This window comes from Camarhynchus parvulus, chromosome 2, assembly GCF_901933205.1.
Source record: "Camarhynchus parvulus chromosome 2, STF_HiC, whole genome shotgun sequence".
NCBI classification, from domain to species: domain Eukaryota; kingdom Metazoa; phylum Chordata; class Aves; order Passeriformes; family Thraupidae; genus Camarhynchus; species Camarhynchus parvulus.
Window position 1 is genome coordinate 99,972,159 of NC_044572.1, and position 22,081 is coordinate 99,994,239.

The 22,081-nt window shown below is 39.5% G+C and overlaps 1 protein-coding gene across 4 annotated transcripts in view; it reads left to right on the forward strand.

Annotated features, from left to right (window-relative positions):
• PIEZO2 (piezo type mechanosensitive ion channel component 2) overlaps positions 1–22,081 on the forward strand; it is a 286,587-nt gene that overhangs the window by 252,058 nt on the left and 12,448 nt on the right. For 3 of the 4 annotated variants that reach the window (XM_030967574.1, XM_030967583.1, XM_030967599.1), the window contains 12 exons: positions 2,875–3,041; positions 4,665–4,840; positions 10,839–11,006; positions 13,371–13,760; positions 15,088–15,346; positions 15,863–16,045; positions 16,463–16,715; positions 17,449–17,581; positions 17,999–18,146; positions 18,259–18,473; positions 20,189–20,347; positions 21,652–21,799. In XM_030967574.1, coding sequence (XP_030823434.1) covers positions 2,875–3,041; positions 4,665–4,840; positions 10,839–11,006; positions 13,371–13,760; positions 15,088–15,346; positions 15,863–16,045; positions 16,463–16,715; positions 17,449–17,581; positions 17,999–18,146; positions 18,259–18,473; positions 20,189–20,347; positions 21,652–21,799 — 2,399 coding nt within the window. The remainder of the gene's footprint in view (positions 1–2,874; positions 3,042–4,664; positions 4,841–10,838; positions 11,007–13,370; positions 13,761–15,087; positions 15,347–15,862; positions 16,046–16,462; positions 16,716–17,448; positions 17,582–17,998; positions 18,147–18,258; positions 18,474–20,188; positions 20,348–21,651; positions 21,800–22,081) is intronic. The other variant, XM_030967591.1, reaches the window with a different exon arrangement.

The window sequence follows — 22,081 nt, forward strand, 5'->3', positions numbered from 1 at the left end:
CAGTAATCACCTCTAAAAACATTACATGTTCCTGATCTTACACGTTGTCATTCAAAATCAGACTTAATGCAGTTCTGTACAACAGAAGAAATGCCAGCCATTTTCAGGGTCTTGCCCACATTCAGATTTTTCCCACAAAGAAATTTAACAGATCATAAATCCAACCTTGGCTCCTTGTTTCTAACTAGAGTAAAAGAAGAAAACAGACTGTCCTCCTACGTAAATCTTCACCATGGCTTACCTTCAGTGAGACTTTATCATCAAGAGCTACTTTTCTTCTCTATATATAATTACTTCCCACAGTTCCAGTTCGAATTATGTCCCTGAGTGACTTACAGGGGGAAGAGGCTAAAAGGATGTGGGAGGTATAATTTCTATCTCACAAGAACAGTGGTCTCAAATGAACGGGCTGCACTGCTATGAGAATGGGGAGGGGAGAGGGAGGATGGTGGGTTTTTATTTGTTACTTACTGGCAATGCAGTTATCTGTCTGAAAACACTGAAGTAAATCACACAAATGCATCTCTAGGGATGTAGTGTTGGTGCTACACAGGATTTAGGGGGAAAAGATGGAGGTTTATATTTAATTTATATTGGAAATAATAAATTTAAGTGCTTTATATTTTTGTTGAAATATTTTGGCTGTTCCTAGGTAAAATTTGTTAAAGAAAATGACCAGAAAAAATTAGCCAGTAATTTGTAATAGGTCATTATTTAATCATTAGTATCATTAGTAACCTTAGATTGAATCCTATCTCACACTCTCAGGCACAGAGAAGCTTTCTCTACACAAAGAAAGTAATTGTTTTCCTTTTTGAAGGTGTTTAGATGCAATTGATCCCCAAAATATTATTTTTAAAAAAACTTTGAAGAACAAAAAAGGTGCCAGAACAACTACAGTGTCATTAAAAATGTATGCTAAGTCACCTCCGTCCCAGGGAGAAAAATGACCTTTCAGATAAGACTGGAAGTACTTGGCACCATGGTGAGACTATGCCAGGCCAGTGGTGGTCAATAAAAAAAAAAAAAAAAAATTAACCTGAGAGCAGTGACTTCTCCTGAATTCAATAGCAGAAGTTCCATGTTGGAGAGGAAGAGTCTGGGTTAAAAAAGAATATATGCTACAGATTTTTGTGTATGTGTGCTATTCTCTTTTCACCTACTCATAATGTTGTCTGGAATTCAAAGGTAATGGATGGTCCTAGAAATAGAAACAGCTTTACATTTAGTTTTCAATGGCAGGATTTCCTCAACTTCAAGACCTGCACATTGAATGAATAAAATTTAAGTGGATAGCTCATAAAAATATCTCCAGTTCTAAATTACATAGAAAAGGCCTGAAAAAAGGCATAATATTATTGAAATAATTATATGATCAAGTGGAGGGGGCTAAATGCTCTTTTGCTCAGTTTTTTTTGCTCTTTTGCTTAGCAGACCAGCTCCATGGCATTGCTCAGGTAAATGGCGCATACTGCTTCTTCAGCACCCACTTTGCTGGAAAGTACCAGTAATGAATTTTTCCCATAGTTTCTCTCCACATAAATGTGCATGCAACAACTCTGCCTGTCCAAGGAAATCTTTTACTTTATTATAGCTTTCCTTTTGCAGTCTTTGTAAGGAGCTGTGCACTCATTCTGCAGAGTTTTGCGTGCCATCTTGTGGTACAGCTAAGAAGTGATGTTGTCGACAGCATCATGCATGGCAGATTATTGACAGTTTTCTACTATTTCTTATGCTGCTTAATCAAAATTTTGTCTTTATACCCAGTGCTCTGGGCTTTGGAACCTAGCAGCGACAGCTAGCTCTGGAACTGGCTATTGAAAAGAATTTTTTCAGTATTTCATAGATTCATGAAATCATAGCATGGCTTGTGTTGGAAGGGATCTTAAAGGTCATCTGGTTCCAACCCTCCTGCCATGGGCAGGGGCACCTTCTGCTCGACCAGATTGTTCAGACCCCCATCCATCCTGGCCTTGAACACTTGCAACGTCATATGAGAGCTCTAGTGTGGTGTTGATGTTTGTGAGTGGATAAAAAATAAGGTGAAAATGCTGCTTTTTGGCTGAGAAATACCATTATTAATGCCAAATGAATTACTGAAATGAGAAATTAACTTGAGACACATGTGCTGAGCAAAATAAAGCTACTATTGTTGGTATATATCTATAAGCCTTATTCATGATAAAGTGTACTGTTTTGCCAAAATGGTGCAAGAATAAAGTTTTATAAATCATTATTTGTTCTATTTATGCTTGTTGATCTGAGATCGTTGATGGCACAGTGCAGCGTACTTAGATAACAGAGGCTTTGAAAACAGTAAATACAGAAAAGTGTGATCACTTTTTTAAATACAGAAAAGTGAGGTCAGATTCAAAGACTGTTTAGGCTTTAAAATCCAGCTTAGCAAGGTTCAAGCACAAAAGGCAAAGTTTGTGCAGAGAGAAACACTCACAAGTAATTAGACACTGAAGAGGTTCAGCTCAACACACTGACTGAGCACTTGTTCAGATCACAGGACCTGGGGATATTTAATATTCTCAGGAGATGCCCAAATCTTTGGGTTTCATTTCACAGACCTGTGCATACAGTGTTCCTCTAAAATCAGGAACTGTTTATTTGACTAACAGTTGCAGGACCAAGGACTTACAGGGTGGAATAGGGATTCCAGATAATAAGCCTAGGCATACAGTCAGGAAAATGGTCCAGACAGCCAAAAGGCCTCCAGCCATCTTCAGAGATTCCTTAGTATGACAGGCTTTCACAGCCTGGATTACCATTATTAGGCAATAAAAGAAAAATTAATCTAACTCCAGGCAAAAGTACAATAAAATTACTTGTGTTCATTAATTCCCTGTCGCTTTTGCTCTCCCTTAGATAACATCATCAAGAGGATATTTAATATCTTGAAGTTCACTTGGGTCCTTTTCCTGGCAACGCTGGACAGTTTCACAGCTTGGCTTAACTCCATCTCCAGAGAACACATCGATATCTCCACCGTGCTCAGGATTGAGCGCTGCATGCTCACCAGGGAGATTAAGAAGGTAATGCCTTCAGCCTTTTTGGTCTGCAAATACCATTTCAGCTCGGTGAAAAACCAAAGGCTGTCTCTTCAGATCAAGGAGGAAAATTATGAAAATCTCACATACATGTGGATTTTAAAAATTAGTCTGGACGTTTTTTACAGCTTGGTGGCTTATAAATCCTTAAAGAATAAATGATTTGATTTATTACCTGGACACATAACAAATTAAGGGAAAAATAATTCTTTGAGAGGTTTTGGCTGAAACACTTCTATAGTATAGTGTGGTTCTGAAGGGACAGAATAGATTCAAGAAGCTAGGGAAAGGCTGGCATTTTTAACAGCTCAAAACTATCTCAGTCTGCATATTTCACTCTTCTTGTAGATCAACGTGCACTGGAAATGACTGACAACATACAGGCATACATTTCTTCAGTGGGACTGGAGCTATGTGGTCCATCTCAAGCTAGCTGTATATTAGCAAAACCAGCTATTAGCAGAGATTATTGTTGTTAGTGTAACTAGAAATGTATTTAGATCTCCCAAATGCAAGTAGATCATACAACTCTTATCCATTATTCTAGCAGTAGAGCTAGAATGTAACTTGTGCCATTATTTCAAACTCAGGATGCCATAATGGCATCAACATTTACCACTGAAGAAGCAACACAGCTTGTATACAAACATACCTGATTAAAAACCTCAGAGTCAAATTTTATTCTTAAGATTTTTTTTAATTTTTTTTTTCAAAAAACATCAGATTTTGAGTATTTTGAGTCTTGTAGTTTTGGATACTGTAGAGAATCAAAGTTGAAGTACTAAAAACTATTAAAATTAGTAAAGGAAATACAGGCAATATTTTAGACTACTTTTATTATGTTAGGTAGAAAAGGTCCTTGCATAAGGCTTCATTATAAGCTAGAAAAAGTACTGTGGAATCACTAGTGGAATGAGTTGGATATATTTCTGCCTAGGAACAGAAAATTCTCAGTTTTAACACCTTTAGAATTCTAATTACAATATCACAGCCAGAAAGTCTTGATTATATGCCCAGATCTGGTCTGACAGTTAATAAAACTATCCTTCCATGAACTTGCTTCAGAGAAAGAGCAAAGGTCTTCACTGGTTTTTTCAGGGATTTCCATCTGTGTCCATAATTCATGAATAAATTTTGACTTTGGGACACTAATTAAAATCTGGATCAGTTTGTACATTAACTGTTCCTTGGGCTTTTTTTCTACTTAAAATTTCTGCTACTGGCCACCAATAATTATTCCTAGAGTCAGCAAAGCTATCTAAAAGAGATCCATCAATAGTTGCTGGATTGCACATTGAGTCATGGATGCAGTCCACTCCTCATTCCCATGCTGAAGGATTTGCAGTCCATCCAGCAGAGTTGTGGTGGCTAAATATAGCCTAAAACCACATGGGTTGTTTCAATTTTGCTTGGAAACCCAACACTTTGGGTCATGGTAGGTTAAGTCAAAATCTGACTTACACTCTGAAAAGGTTGGAGTTTGCTATTTACTAGGAAAGTGTTTGCACAGTCCTTAATCTGTTACTTGCCAAATGACAGAAGAAACTGCTTCCTCAAAGAATACACCTCCCCCTGGCCATGTGTGTCTACCTCTGCTCTCTTCCACAGGGAAATGTTCCAACACGGGAGAGCATCCATTTGTATTACCAGAACCATATGATGAAACTTTCTGAGGAGTCAGGACTAGATGAAATTGATAAAAATCCCAGTCAAGCTTCTGGTTTGCAAGCATCTGAAAGAATGGATAGTTTAGATTCAGCAGCATCTCATGACAGCATCTCCAGGTATTGATTTAATTTTATTCTGTGAATGACAGAGGTGTCACACAGTAGATGTAATATTAGATATTGTCTATGTACTGAGGAACTTTCTAATCAATGCTGAATTCTTTTTGATTTGTCCATGCCATCTTAATAGTGAAAATTACTATATGTTACTTTTCCTTTATAGTGATGGGCTCACTTGTTGGCTTAACTTCTTTTTCGCTGCATGACTACCCCACTGCTTTTAGTTTCCCCGAGAGTTAGGAGTCAGTGGCATTGACATTCTATTCCTTGTGAAAAGAAATGGAACTTAGGAGGTGCTGAGGATGCTTCTGTGATAATAGTTTAGGATTTCAGGCATATAATTTGGGAAGGGATCATTCATGGTGAATATTTTGTCTTTGTAGAATAAATTGTTGTCTGTTGTCCACAAATCAGAAAAGGCTTTGCATTGAAAGAGATTCTGCATTTGAAAGAACAAAATCCCCTCTCATACCCACAGGGCAGAAACCATCTGAGGAGCCTGGTTTCCCAGCTGCCATGATTACAGTCCAGCAGAGCTACATGTTTGTTAATCAAATACCCAAACTAGTTCAGGAAAACCACCTTCCTCATTCTTTTCTGAAAACGGATGCTGTCAAGTCCTTTGCCAAAATTACTGCCTGCTCCTGCTGCTCCATGCACACAGAGGCACACGCATTCACTTCCCTCTCTTACAGAGGCAGTCTGTTCCCACCATGTCCCTGGAGTTCTTGACTTCTACCATACTGCAGAATTTGTATAACACAAGGGGGAGAAGGGAGGGCTTTGAAATCCAGCTGTTTCATAATCCCTGGCCTTCTGTGTCCTGCTCCTCTGAGAGCTGTGGCAGTATTATATTGTGTTTGATACTCCCACCAAACTCAGAAACTTCTATGTACACTAAATTATGCATAGCTTTTACTAATGACCTGTGGGTAGATGTCAGCAGACTGAAAATAATGAGGGGTTGTCTTCCTTTCTGGTAGTATTGAAAAGCAAAGGTAAGAGTGCCTGTGAGTATTATGCTTCAACAAAATATCCACAAATTGCTCTTCAGTGAGCACTGGCCTTTGAGAGGTTCACTCCAGTAAAAACACCAAATCTGAGCAAATCTTTCACAGTGGCTTGTTGCCCAACTGAGCAACACCTTTGTGTTTTGTCTCAAAGTTTTACAGGAGTCAGATGGTGTGAGAAAAATGTAAAGTCAAATTCTGTTGCCAGCTCACTTGGATCCACTTGGATATCTGCAGGGCAGATTTTAACTCCACAAAGTTCAGTCTCACCTAAAGAATGAATAGTAATATCAGTCCTGCTTTCATTAAATAGTTTTTGGTCGTCCTGTTTACTACAGATAGAAGTTATAATTACTATGCAATCATTAGCAGGAACTCTAACCATAAACAAAAGGAAGCCAATTCCAAAATTATTTATAAAAAAGAAAAACAAATCTTTTTACTTTAATGTATAGATTCTGCCTCTTCAATGAGATGGTATCCAATGTTGAGCTCAACTTGAGCTTTGGTTTTGGGGTTTTTTTTAGAATAAGCATCCGTTATTCACCCTGCATTAAGCACATTTGCACATTTAAAATCTCTTTTCAAACTCAGAGAATTCAGTGATTCTGAGGTGATACTTTGCAACAGAAAAAGTTAAATCTTTCACATGGGTTTCTGTCATCTCCATTTCCTTTGAAGATGTCACAGGGTTTATAAACAAAGGAACAGCAAAGGCAGAGTTATGACTGATTTCTCTAATCTGAAATTCTCTTTCTGGTAATGAACAATCAAATATTGTTGCACTGAGTATTACAAATTGTGGACATCTGCTATAATAATAGAGGAAGTAATAATGAGTCTGTTGATTGAATGATAATGCCATCTGTCTGTTGGGCCACTCTTGCATATCTCTTCAAGCGATTACAGAAGTGCCTATGTTGTTTTTCAGAAAGGTGAAATGTTTTAAACTTCTTCTGAGTTTATTGATTGATTTTTTTTAATTGCCCAAACAAGAGCATGTGGTAGTTTGTATATTAAAGGAATTATTTCTAGGAAATGTAGAAGTGACTAGTTAAATCTAAAGCATCCCTGTGATTGTGTATCTCAGGTTGCAATGGAGAACTTCTGGGAAGGGGCAGAAGGGTTCTGTTCTGGTTATCCTTTGGTTGCACTACTAAAAATTCTGTAGTGACAAAATTCTGTAGTGGACATTAGGTCCCTGAGTAAGTTGAACAAGTCTGTAAGCACACAGGAATGCTGAAGCACAGAAGCTGTTCCATTTTAATAAGACATAATCCTCAGTGCTCAGGATAGGAATTACTACAGGTAAACACTGGATAGCCAAAGAGAAAAACCCTCCTGATCAGCTGCAGGAACTGTAAATTTCTTGTAAAATTCAGGGCTGACCCTCCTAAGTCTAATTGAAGGATGTTGGATGAGGCTCTGAAAGGACCTATGTAGAGTGTCCTTTGTGGTTTTTTTTTTCTTTTACTAGGGCACTAATTTATTCTCAGTCAGTTCTCTATGCAGTAGAAACCATACCATGAGGTATTCATAGGGTATTTGTTTGGTTTCTCTTTCTGTATAAGTACTCTCATGTACTACAGACAGTAGTCTGTAGCTTGTCCTACAGACAAAGCACAAAGTTCATGTGGGCCAGGAGAAGGGTCTGACTCTGTTCATTTACCAAGCTCTTTGAGGAACACCACCAGAAGGGATTGGGATCTAGCATGGCAGAGCATTTACTGCAGTTTGCTTCCACTTGACTGATGACCTGTTTATTAGTTAAAAAACCTGTGAATTTCACTAAGATGATAGGGAACTTACTAACACTAGTTGGCTGCCTTTCTGGGGCTTTGTTACAATTATGTAATAGCAGCTACACACAGGACCTGAGTCAGATTTCAGGTTATCTAAGGTTTCGTATCCGGTTCAGTTTGTGTTCATTTTTGCCAATGACAAATAACATTTTCAGTTCCTCACTCTACCTTTGTGTAGACTTTTATAGGAGCTGAAAGAGGCAATCCCACCTTTTATCTGTGCTTCCCTCACTAGAAAGGAGAATAGGGCTTGAGGCAGGGAGAACTGGAGAAGTAATTTTGCCTAGGGAGGCAGAAGGAAGGACGAAAGGAGAATCCCTGTTTGGGCTGGATCAAAGTCCAACTTAGGCCTGTGATTGTTAGGGATTGATGGGGATTTTTTCTTGGAGACATGGAGAATATAGTAATACAGATAACAAACAGACAATGCCAGTCAGTAATTAGCCCATGAGCAGAGAAGAAAACAGAAAAAAATTGTAATTCACCCTCTCACTAAGCTGAAAAGCTCTTTCTGAAGGGCAAATTTGTTTAGCAAAAAGGAAGTCATAAGCTTAAAAATTTCCTACCCACTGAGGATAAAAACATCTCTGCTATATATGTATCCCTATTTAAAATGGATATCTGATCAACTTCATATAAAATGTTTGAACTTGGGACTTTTAATGAGCATTCAATTTCAAATACATAGTCATTGAATGATTTTAAGAATCTAATACTTTCAAGGTCTCCAACACAAATTCGAAAAATCTCTTAGGAAGATATGCTTGGATCAAATTTATGTCATAGGCAATGACTTGTGTCAACATCAGTGTTGCTCAGTGTGAATCTCTTCACTTTGTTGGTGTTCTCATTTCCTCCACGTTTGGAAGCATGCTCCTAAAACAAATAAAGAATACACAGACTTAGCTATAGGTGACAACTCACACACATCTCCTGATATTTGAGGATACAGTGCAGCTTCTTGGTCAGTAATTACTCTAATGATTCATTCTTCATTTAAAACAGCTTTAAACCAAATGTTGCAGGCCCTCTTCTGGACAAATGTTTTTATCTATTGGGATTAATAGATACTTTTCCTTTGATTTTTCTGGGAGCGAGGTCAGGGCTGGCACGCTTGGGAGGGCAGCTGGCATATGTTTCTTCCATTGAAAATATATGAGTGGGCATGTGAACATAAACAGCTGCTCTCCCTAAGTCCCTTGGACAGTTCCCCTTGAACTATGTCTGCATTTAAAATCCTTCAACACCTTATTATTAGATGTGCCCTTCAAAAGAATAAACTCAGCCCTTGAGATCTAAAATGACATGTGCATAAAACATCGTAGCACATAGACAGAAAGGTCACCTGCAAAACTGTACTGTCTGCTTCTGGCCATCTTCCCATATTTTAGCACCAAAGCTTCACAGATAGAACAGCCTGGCTATGTCCCATGTTTGTAGGTGCAGAGGGAAACCTCTTCCCTCAAGAACCCCTCAGGTTAGTAACACCAAGCTTCAGCTGAACTCCTAAGGTGCTGAATCCCACCTCCAGGGCAGACCCCCTTGTCCCCTATCATAAACCACACACCATGCAGACAGCCCTCCAGGTTTTGTCTGGAGGGCCTTGTGTGCCTTTGTGCACACACAGAAATAATGAAGTGGCAAACCCCTTGGAAGGGGTTTTGGCCAAGTGAACTGGCAGGACAGAGGTGCCCCTGCCATTGAGGCAGTTCTTAAGGAAAATATTTCCCAATACCTTCGGTATCTTGGTAATTCTTTTCTTCTGTTCACAGGCCAAGGTATGCTTTTAGCCTCAGTCAAAAAAGCCATTCTGTCAAAAAAGATCATCAGTGAGGGTAGGCCTAAGAGTAACTGCTTCTTCTCTCCACATATTTTTTTGCTTTTTCCTTCCCATTTTTCTAAAGTCAATAGCTGCAGACTGTAACTTCATGCCAGCAAATTTTTTCCTCACTTCAAGCTTGCAAGACCAAAGGAACCTGGAAAACGCCATTGCCCTTCATTTCTGACCTCTTTCCCAATTTTCCGTGCCTCTGGACAAATATCATGCTTGCCAAGGAAGCAAATCCCCTGCTGCCGTAGCTCAGGTGTAATACAAATGGAGTCAAAAGAAGAAAAGTATAGAGTGTAAATCCTGAATTTGGGGGTCTTTTCTTCTTTCATTCTATCTGAGAGACTCAGGCAGCTCACTGCATGTGTTAAAACATCAGACCACTCAACTCTTTTCATCGACATCTGTGTTTGTCAAAGACTTTTACAGGAGAAGTAATCTTTTTGCCTACCATATGTCATTAATGTATTTGCTTCTTTCCTGTTGCTCTGTTAAATGCTTGTATTTAATTAGATACTTTCTTTCTCATAACTCATCCAGTTCTTCTTTTCTCCAGTTACACATGAATGCTCAATATATTGTGTATGTCTCTGGTGTCCTGTTGTATTTGATAAGTGAAAGGAGATAAGGGTTTATTATATCTGTTCTTTATTTCAAGATGTGCATGTTACCAATTTTGAAATACTTTTAAGCTGTGATTGAAATAAATTAAATCTTCTGGAAAGAATCATCATGGCTTCCTGGTAAATATCAAAATAAAAGCCATCCCACGCAGAGCAGGTTATATTTGACATGCATTTACTGGCTAAGTGACATATCTGATTTGGCTCTTTGATTTGGAAAGAGGATTAGCCAATGTCTGACAGCTATTTTTCTATTTGTGAAGTATGAGCTTACTCAGTTTTAAGGGCTCTTTTAGGAAATTGGCTTGTACCTGTCTAAAAAGGTTAAGCACAGGATATCAATAATAAAACAGAATTTGTTCAGAGGAGGTTCCTTCCCAAAACATCCTTGTGGAATCTGGAAATTTCAGGGGTAAACAAATAAAATAAAACCTGCTCACCTATGTAAGCCTGTTCCCCTGGAAAGTATGTAGAGCACTGTGTTGGTTCCATATCTGCTTGAATAGTGAATAGATGGCCTTCTATAGCCCCTTTATGAAATGGACCATGACTAACCTGTGCATAGAAATGTGTTTCCATGGTGACTCTAAACAAATCCTTATCTTCTCTCTGAATCTTTTTTCTCTGTGTCAGTGTTTAGCTGCATGGCGAGCATATTTGTTGACTGAACCATGTGTACCATAACACCATTTGTATTTAACACTGTCTCTATAACTGTTTGCGCTGCTGTAGCTGCTACACTGAAGCAACCATGCTGTTCTCAAGGCAGTCAACCCTTGATGATTTAGATGGACCAGACTCTATTCCTAAAACAAGTGAGCGCGCTCGACCTAGGCTTCGTAAAATGCAGAGCATGGATATGTCCTCCTCATCAGCTGACAGTGGCAGTATAGTGTCAAGGTGCTTAACTCATGCATGCTTTGTTCACTCCTTTACCCATACCATTGTTCTGACTGCAGTGTACACGGGCCTGTGTGTGCAGACACGTGGTGTGCAGAGTGGTTTGCATGGTTACAGGAATCTTTACTCCCTCCTGTGTCATGGCACAGTCTGAGATTCTAAGTCAGGGTCATAATCTAGGATTCATTTACTGTTTCACATCTTGTTCTGTTTTTTGGGGGTTTTTTCATCCTCAATTCAGGTATTTTTAACATTGTTCCACAACATTACGCTGAGTGTATAAAAACAGGCTGTATTTATTCAGCTGAAAAAGTGTCTTATTTTCAGAGTTACTGAGTCAGTGCTTGTTCTTAAATTGGAAGCTGGAAGTTAAGTTTCTCAGCTAATCAGTTTTCCTAAATATGGACTGAGATGTGCAATTTTAGAAACTAAGGCACCATTGTGCCAGTTTTTCAATTTTTATTTTTCTCCATACTGGAAAGATTTTGAAATATGTTGTGATTACTTTAGCATTGATTTACAGTAAGGTATTGGAATTAAGAAAGAGAAAATAGCTATGACAAAAAAGCAAATAATACTAATATCCAGTGCAAGAGAATGAACTGTTCATAACTGTTCATTCACTTTTTTAGCAGGTAAAACCCAGGGATTTACATGACATTGGGAAGCAGCGTTTCAATAATTTAATAAATATTATAAATCTCAAAATTTATGTAATTTTGCATCATTGTTTTTCAGTTTTGAAAGTGTTTGACAATTTTTTTTTAATCAATCAGTTCTGAAATTGTGGGAGTCCCTGAATTTGTACATTTTAACTAGTATGACAGCTACTGTGAATCATCCAAACACACATCATCATAAGTGTTACATGGTCTAATTAAAACTCTGCTATAAATAACATGACCTAACATAGCCACAATAAGTTTGGAAGCAGTGTAAAAGGAAAAAAAAAAAGAAAACTTAATTTTTAATTTTGGCAGAAGATGGTAGTGCCAGATGGCTTTGCTAATGCCAGTTTTCTCTAAAAGATTATAGTTTATGTGAAAATATGGCCCCATTAATTTCAGAGGAGCAATGCGAAATCTTGTTCTGTCTCTGTTGAGATACAGGAATATGCAGCCAACAAAGACACTGAATTGGTGTGTGGTGTCTAACATGTGGAGAAGGAGTGGAATTAGTCTAAAAAGAGAGAGAGGGGAGAGGTAAAAAAATACCTTAGAGGGACGGCCACAAATGTAATCAGAGGCCTGGAGCACCCCTCTCATGGAGACAGGCTGAGAGAGTTGTTCATGTTGGAGAAGAAAAGGTTCCAGAGAAACCACAGAGTGAACTTCCAGTATTTAAAGGCTGACTACAAGAGAGCAGGAGGGGGACTTTTTACAGGATATGGAGTGATAGGACAAGGGAAATGGCTTTACATTAAAAGAGGGCAAGTTTAGATTAGATATTGGGAAGAAATTATTTATTCAGAGGGTGGTGAGACACTAGAACAGGTTGCTCAGAGAAAATATGGATGCATCCCTGTTCAAGTTCAGGTTGGATGGGGTTCTGAGCAACCTGGTCTAGTGGGAGGTATCCCCGCCCATGACAAGGGAGCTGGAACTAGATGATTTCTAAGGTACTTCCATACCCAAACCATTCTATGAGTCTATGCCAAACCAAGAGTAAGGAAGGTGAATCAAGCAAAGAACTGATCAGAGTGCATCAGAGAGCTGAATCCAGAAATTGGTGCATACAGAAGTAAAGCAGGCAGGTAAAGTAAAAGGGAAGACTGTACTGAAGAACATAGGGCAATCTAAAGGTAAGCAAGATGCCCTGTTACTGGAACAGTTTTGTAATTTTGTTTGTATTTCTTCATGCTAGCAAGTTACATCTTTTATTTGAATCAGAGTTGGTATGTGTGTGCTCAGTTCACGTTCCAGTTGTGTATAACACTCATACAGTGGTTGTTAAAAGCACTGTGTTTAGAAGGAATCCCATGGCTGCCTATCCTTCACCATGGAGCATATCTTAAATAGATGTAATAGCAAGTGTTGACTCTGTTCAGAACTCTGTTTGAACTACTTTCAGAAAGGTAGTGTAGTTTCTCTTGTTGATAATATTAATTTTCCCCTTGCTGGTGCTAAAAGATGGTGAATCACTGTGAGTTCAGTGGGATGGCATTTAGGGAACAGATGGACCCAGATGTTCCATCTGTTTAAGAGGAGATCAGGATGATGTCTTTTCTAACAGATCATATGAAGTTTGAAGGCCTGGGAATGCAATGAGGTTGCTCAGCTGTCTGCATAAAGGTACAATTAACAAACTTTTCTCGATCATGAGTTTTACAAGACTCGGCTGACTCTCTTCATCCATCTCCAACAGTGAACCCACACAGGTCACCATGCTCTATTCCCGTCAGGGGACCACAGAAACCATTGAGGAGGTAGAAGGGGAGCACGAGGAAGAAGGAGCTCATTCTGCAGCAAGGTTGGAGGAAGAGGAGGTGGAAGATTATAGCCTGGATTCAGAAGGAGCTGCATACACTCCTGATACGGATGTGCCGTTGTACTCCACAGTCGACAGCAATGCAGAAGCTCCACCTTCCTATAGCAAAGCTGTCAGCTTTGAACACCTTCCCTTTGGCTCCCCAGATAACTCAGCTGGGAAGAGCCTCATGATGGTGAGCCCGGACGACAGTCGGACAGACAAACTCGACAGGATTCTGCCCCCACTGACGCATGAGCTCACAGCTAGTGAGCTGCTCCTGAACAAGTAAGAATCAACCAGGAAAAATTGTTGATCACAGTGTGTAAAATTTTGTTATTACTTTGGGGTTTTGTTTCAGAACTAGCCTACAAATTCTGATGCAGATCTTGTGCTAAGTTTGGTTTAAGGGAAGAAGCTCATTTCCTGTGCAGTTGTTCTAATTAGAGATTTCTAAAGTGACTCAAACTCATCTTGGAAGGAATCTCTGCTTTCTTCTTAGATGCCATATTTAATCATTCTGATTAGCATTGAATTTCTGTGCTGCAATTATCTTGGGGTCAAGGGCTTTTCTAAATATTCTTTGTGGAGAGGGCTTCTCTTCTCCAGGCAGCTGTGATTTCAAATGAGTTTCCTCCAGGGCTATCTGGGAAAATGTTTCTCCTTTAATTATTTTGGATTACTGTAAGGGAAACTGATCTTTGGTAGTTTTTGTTCAAGCCAGTGGGAGCTGAGGATTATGAAGGGACACCACCTTGCTAGGTGCTTTCGTAAAGGAGAGGGTGTTCCCTTCTTTGCCCTTTAGACACTCTGCTCACCAGCACAACCAGCACTGAGGTGGGGATGGTGCCACTGCACATCTTCAGCTACTCTCTGGCCTGACTTAGTTGGAGAGGGCTTCCCCAAAAGCAGGGGCTAAATATTAAAGCACAGAACTGCCTTGCAGTCTGCCTGCACCTGGAGAGAGAGGGTGTATAGATCTGACTTTGCCAGATGTAGTGTCTTGTCTTCTGGTTTTCCACAGTAATTTTTGCTTTTCAGTGAAATCCCTTCTCAGGCCAAGAAACTTTATTAAAAGCAAAGAGGGTTATGAATGTATATGAAAGTCTCTGCCATTTATATTTATTTGAATTATATAAATAGAAGATTGGACACATCTAATGTTCATGGGTATTTTCATGGTTCTAATCTTGTGCCCCTGGACAATTCAAAACATAGGTCTGGTGATGTACCTCTGGTTTTTCTCTAAATTCCTATCTGTGGTGATGAATCAGATGTGAATCCACACCGGTATCGGGTGATTTGCATGAGATATGTTGGTTGGGCAGCTGTAAGATAGCCGTGTTTGTAGAAGTACTTAGACCAGGCTGATTCTCTTTCTGAATAAATTAAAAAACAGCAGAACAGTGCTTCTAGTTATTTTTTCTGAAATTCTTGTTTTCTGAGCTTAGAGTCAGGCTATTTGATTATAATACCAAATTTCCCCCTTTTTTTTTCTTCCATTAGACTGAGCAGCAGATTTTAATACTTTTCAAAAGGAAAAATAGTAGCAATTTGAAAAGCAGCTCTTGTGAAGTTCATGTTCAGTTCATTTGTGCTACTCTGCTCCTCACAGGATGTTTCATGATGACGAGTTGGAGGAGTCAGAGAAGTTCTATGTTGGTCAGCCTCGAGTCTTGCTCCTTATCTATGCCCTGTACAATACGCTGGTGGCCCGGTCAGAAATGGTGTGCTATTTTGTGATCATTCTTAACCACATGATCTCTGCCTCCATGATAACCCTGGTGCTTCCCATCCTTATATTCCTGTGGGCCATGCTGTCTGTTCCTCGGCCAAGCAAACGCTTCTGGATGACAGCCATTGTCTACACTGAGGTATGCTGCTGGTTTTGCAAGCCCATGTCGAACACAGAAATCTGAAGTTGTAATCTTCGCATGGCCCCCTTGCTGATTTTGATCCCTGGGATCTGAGCTGGGCCTTTGGCCCTTCATAGTAATACAAGTATTTGCTAAAGTCCTTAGAAATTTTTGTGGTATGGAAAGATCATGTTAGTTATTTCCTTCATTGCAATGGGCAATATCCTTCCTGGCATGTAAAGCGGTTCTCACAAGAACAGATAATTTGCAAACTGTTCCTTTGTAATGGTTAATCAAAAACAGAATTCACTGTTTGTGATATCTCAAGTACCACTGAGTATCATCTGTTGGTGAATTTTGATTGACTTTATTACTGGAGAAACGTGAAGTGTTATGCCTCTGTAGTAATGAGTATGTTTGTTTATGTTCTCATAAAACTGACAAAGTAGATATATTTTATCCCTCTTACTGTCGTGAGGCTATTATATCTGACATGCTTATAAAACACCCCAAGTGTGTTGTGTTTCCAAACAGGTGGCCATTGTCATCAAATACTTCTTCCAGTTTGGCTTCTTTCCTTGGAATAAACATGTGGATTACACAAAGGATAAACCTTACCATCCACCCAATATTATTGGCATTGAGAAGAAAGAGGGTTATGTGCACTACGATCTTGTTCAGCTCCTTGCTCTATTCTTCCACAGATCCATTTTAAAGGTAATCTGGGTTCAGGTAGTTTCTTATTTTATATTTAATTTTTAATTTTTAAATCAGTCTTGTGATATAAAGAAGTCATTAATTTGGTTATCAGGACTTTTTTTTTCCATGAAAGGGTTATTGAGCATTTGAAGTGGCTGCCCAGGGAAGTGGTTGAGTCTCCGTCTCTGGAAGTGTTAAAGAGACATTTAGATATGGCACTGAGGGAAGTGGTTTAGTGGTGGATTTGGCAGTGCTGGGTTAACAGCTGAATTGATGATCTTAAAGAAATTCTGCAACATAAATGTTTCTATGATATCCCAACACATTGAATTTGTCTTCTCCCTTGTGAACACGTGACTGAGCTGAGCAATGCCTGTGATAAATACTGTGACAGAAATACAGGCTTGATATATTCTCTTCTTGTTTTTCTACTAGTGCCATGGATTGTGGGATGAGGATGAGAAAGGAGACAGCTCCAGTAATAAAGAGGATACTGATGATGAGCTCTCTCTGACAGGAGGCAGGAGAGGCTCTTCTGCCTCTTTGAAATCTGTCAATCTTGCCGCATCTGTGGAGTCCATCCATGTCCACTTCCCCGAGCAGCAGACTGCCATCAGGAGGAAGAGTTCTAGCAGCATATCCCAGCTTTCTCACAGGTCCAGCTTCTCCTCACACAGATCTAAGAGAGGTAAATGTCATGGCATTTCTGGGTTTTGAAGGACAAATGTTCATTTCCCATAGGATCATTCTACTGAAACCTTGGGCTGGTTGCTGAGGAGCTCCCAGGGCTACTGAATGCTGCTGCTTCTCAGTGATGAAATAGAATATGAACCAATGTATCTTCATGTTTGAACACACTCCAAGCCTTCCTAAAGTTCAAATGGAGAGCCATACTTTGTGATTCATTATGTATTTTAAATGACATTAGCCAAAAGCTGGGAAAGGAATGCTCAGTGTGGCCCAGATCCAGAAATACTGGTCCAGCATAATCTCCAGCTAGAAGGAATGCAAAGCACATGTATTTTTCATATCTACATTTGTAGACACTTGAATTAAGAAAATGTTTTTATTAGTTAAATTGAAACAGATTACATGTCTCATCTTGTAAAAAGGGCAGGAATACTCTAGCCTAAATATATATCATTTGAGGTGACTGAGTCAGATCAATCAAATACATGCTTTTATCACTAGTCTGCTTTCTCTTTTTATAGCTATTAATCAAGTTTTGATCTGCCAGTGATTAAACCTTTACTGGATGCTCTCAAGATTTTATCATACTGGGGGAAAAAAGAATTAATTTCAAAGCTTCTTTCAAATGTGGGAGTCATATGAAATGGAAGTCCCAAGATTTATTACTTTCTAACTTTAGTATTTAAACTTTTCTTTTGAATTGACTTCTCTTTCATTCCCCTTTTTTCCAGGAAGTACCAGTACACGGAACAGCAGTCAGAAGGGAAGCAGTGTATTAAGCATCAAGCAAAAATCTAGAAAAGAGCTTCTCATGGAAAAGTTTCGAGAACAGATGATCAAAGCCAAGGCTTTTACAATTAAAAAGTGAGCGATATGAGGAGTTGTGTGGGTTTGGGGGGAGGTTCCAAACAGTAAAGCAGTAAGCCAGCATTTTAAAGGGAGCAGGCTACTACTGATGTTAATTCAAGTGTTTGTTGTACGCAGATGTCTCACCAGCTGAACATCAGACAAATCAGCAGTTGTTAAAATAGCATCTGCCTGATAAAAAAGTTAAATATTCCTTGTGACCTTGGTTGGCTGTGTATATTTCTACTGAAGAAATCCTAATACAGTGGTTTAGAAGCAATCAGAACAAAGGACTGGTGTCTCTGCAGTCCTGTGAAGGCTGTCAGAGTAGATCTTAGATATCTTTAAAAACATTAATCATCCCACACTCAGCCTTTACTTTCTTCAGTGCAAGCTATGTGCTATTAAATCACATTGTGGTCTGTGTTGTTTTAGGACTCTCCAGGTGTACATGCCAATCAGACAGTTTTTCTACAATCTTATTCATCCAGACTACAGCGCAGTGACTGATGTGTACGTGCTGATGTTCCTTGCAGATACAGTGGACTTCATCATCATTGTGTTTGGATTTTGGGCTTTTGGGGTACGTCACAGAGGCATCTCTCTGTAAATCGTCAGCAGGATTTACATCTTTTAGATGCTAAATATCTTGCAAGTGTTTTTTTCCTTGACCACTCTTATATTTTGCTTTTCAGAAACATTCTGCTGCAGCAGATATCACCTCTTCATTATCAGAGGACCAGGTCCCAGAGGCATTTTTGGTGATGGTGCTCATTCAGTTTGGTACCATGGTGGTAGATCGAGCACTGTACCTCAAAAAGACTGTCATGGGAAAAGTCATCTTCCAGGTCATCCTTGTTTTCGGAATACATTTCTGGATGTTCTTTATCTTGCCTGGAGTGACAGAAAGGTATAAGCCTGATAAAGAAAGAATATGGGTGGAATACTGATGCTCTACCAAGTTCTTTGTATTTAAATTGGAGATGTTTATGCTAGGCTTTGGAATCATGATCAGGTTTCTTCTTTGCCTCATTTCTAAGCAGAAAGTTGGAATGCGTTTCCACAGCAGTAACTGTGGCCAATATAAGTTTGAGGAAGAATTAGTTATATAGGTACAGAAATATTCTCAGTTTAGGCCAAAATGTAAGCAGGTGAAAGATAAATTGCCTGTAATTGAGTGATTAGAGCCTTCAGCTGAGACAATGTTGGCCTCTGATCCAATTCCCTGCTCCCAAGGCTGCTGCATGCTGCTTTAGAAGAGCGAGTAGAAAATGTCTCCCTCAGAGTAACTTAGCACTTTCCTGAAATGTGTGAACTGTGGATTTAAATCTCCTTAAAATGAGGAATGTCTAAAATATGTGTCTGTTCTGAAGAGCAAATCTCTCCTCCTGTGCTCCTGCCACTTGGCTCTGGAGGTGGTGCAGAGGCAGTCACATGAAATTTTGTGTCGCATATCTGGTTAGGCTCACTCCCAAATCTAACATTTGTCATTTACCATTTCATTTTTCATTTAACTTTTCATGCTCAGGGCACTGACCACTGCAGTCTGCAGTGCAGAGGTGTTAAGGTTCTGTCCATAGCATTTGGCTAACTCCCCTCTTCCTACTTTAAGTTGCCTTGAAGTATTTCCCTCACTCCATTTGCTGTCTATGGAAATTGAGTGTATCACCTGGGCACCTTATACTACATTAACAGTCAAGTTATTTTATTGGGAAAAAAGAAATAGGTTTATAGTGTAAAAGAAGACTGAAAAGTCTCACTTCCTCTCAAAAAGAAAGTGAAGTAGCAATTGTGCACAAATTAAAAAAAAATTTTCAAATGGATCTCTTATCTACTGCACATTGAGAATTGTTAGGAAATAAAATAATTTTGACTTTGTGCTTTTGAGAAATCTATATCAAGTTGTTAATATCAAATCTGTATCTGAAACATCCTGTGTTCCTTCTAAGTGAGATTAGAGCCCCCTGCAAATTTCTTAATTAAAATGCTTCTGTGGGATTTAATTGAAAATATTGGGTTATGGCTGGCTGGCAAATGCTGTCCATCATGAGGCATCTGCTGCAGATCCACTGTGCTATTGAATAACAACCAGAATGGCACATGTGAGGAGAGGCTGAGGGTTAGTTCAGTCTGGAGAAGAGAAAGTGAAGAGCTGTCTGAACTATTTGTTGGAATAAGACTTGAGTCAAGCAGGGAAGGGCAGAAACTATTTTCAGAGGTCACTCTATCTTAAATTTCTGTATGAGGTGCTGCCATGAGCACAAGTAGCCACTAAAGCTGCTTTGATTGAGCCCCTGCCCAGGACTCAGAGGATTGAGCCATCATGGGGGCTGAGGAAGACTGGTCTGTGTTGGGCAGCAAGAGACCTTCGGCATGCAGAGGGAGAGGGCACTGCCCAAAGCCTTCACTATTTTGGGAGCCTGAGGTGGCAGTGGATGATAGTTTTAGACTTTTTCACTCAGTGTCTTTCCAATACTCTTTTAATCCTGCCATGGGATCAGCAACCAAGGCCTTTTCACAGGACCTCAGGAAGGGGAAACTGCCAGGAGCAAAAAACCATTTCAAGCTAATTTGGTCATGCACAGATACAAAGCTCATAATTTTCCTTTATCTTTGCCTTTACAGGAAATTTAGCCAGAACACTGTTGCCCAGCTCTGGTATTTTGTGAAATGTGTTTATTTTGGCTTATCAGCTTATCAGATACGCTGCGGATATCCAACTCGTGTTCTTGGCAACTTCCTCACAAAAAGTTATAACTATGTCAACCTGTTCTTATTTCAAGGGTAAGCATAGATTTACTGCCTTTCTTCTTTCTTTTGTGTAATATGGATCTGCTATAGTGAAATGCTGCGGTTATTAATGACTTTTCTTCACAGACTGCTGGAAATAAGACAGTAAATTTTGCACAGCACTCCCTGTATATGCCATATGTCCCCTGTAGTCCACAAGAAAAAGAAAAATCTGTTTCTGTAAGGCAGACTTCATAAAATTCCATCTCTTGGTCTGAAACCAGAAGCCTGATAGACCAGTCAGCCATTCAGTCCCCTGTGAAATAAATAGACATTTTTAACACTTCTAAGAAATCACCTTTGTGAACAGAAATAGGGGCTACACATTGTGCAAGAAAACAGGTAATGTTATTAGTTCTGCAGTCCTAAAAAGTAATAAGGTGTCAAATCCCAAAGAGACCTTTGGAGCAGGTCTATCTGCTATACCTCAGCAGGTGAAAGGAATGGAGTGAAAGACAACACACCTGAGAAATAGGAACTTAAAAATAAGCACAAAAGAAAATATGTTTGCTTTGAGAAGTGTTACACATTTGAAACTCCGCAGAAGTTCGGGGTGTTAGGACAAGGAACAGGCACAGCATTATCTCAGAGTGAAAGGTGGTTTTACACAAGCAGACCACATCCTCCATTTACACTGTTACAGTGGCCTTGTGATTAAGCCAGTTTGAAGCATATGTGTAATTCATAGAAAAAAATTGAGTCATTTCAGCCTTTTCACAGTATTTGCAGTATGGGCTTCTTGCATTCCAAGGAAAAGTTACAGAAGAAAGCTTTCCTCACATGAAATACTCTTTAAAGTGTGGGACTAGGAAAGGGAATGGTGCCCTTTTAACAGCTGCTCATTGCATGTTCATTTCCTGTTGATTCCTACCTTCTTCTGCTGTTTAACCCTGAGTCACAAAGCCCAGTTCCATATGCAGCAGAGGGCTGCCCACCTACTGCAAAGATGCCATGCAACACTTGGTGTAAGAAGGTGTAAAATTAATCCCACCATCCTGTAGAAAACGGGCACTCCTCTCCCAGGTCAGAGGAATCTAGGAAATCTTGTACTATTCCATCAGGGGCTCAATCACAATTATGGACATAATGATGCATAAGCATATTTATGGCCTGGCAAGAAGATTTAGAGTAACAAGCTATGGCAATTTCAGGATGTGATTGTATTTGTGTTTAAGAATCCCCAATTAAGCTCTTTTCATGTTGTCTTAATTCTCCCTCTTGTCATACATACACTTGCTGTGCTTGTTTGATGTGATGCCTCTGTTTCTGTCAAGTTATCTGCTGTGGTCTCCCTTCAGGTTCCGCCTGGTTCCATTTTTGACCGAGCTGAGAGCAGTGATGGACTGGGTTTGGACTGATACCACTCTCAGTCTTTCCAGCTGGATCTGTGTTGAAGATATCTATGCTCACATATTCATCCTGAAGTGTTGGCGAGAGTCAGAAAAAGTAAGGAAACCCTATATGAGTGATTCAGACCTTCTCTCCCCCATGCAGGAGGGAAGAGAAATAATCATGAGTCCCTAAATAATTGAGGAATCCGCCACAAAAAGTTTGTTGGAAGATATGCCTGGCACTTGTGGTTCAGAAATATCCAGACTGTTGGATACTTTATGTTAGTTGGCAGTCGCCACAAATGAAACTTCAAATGGCTTCTCTTTTGTGCCCAGCTGATTTTTCCACCATTAACGTGAACTCCAGAAGCATGGGCCTGCTGGTTTAATTGCATGC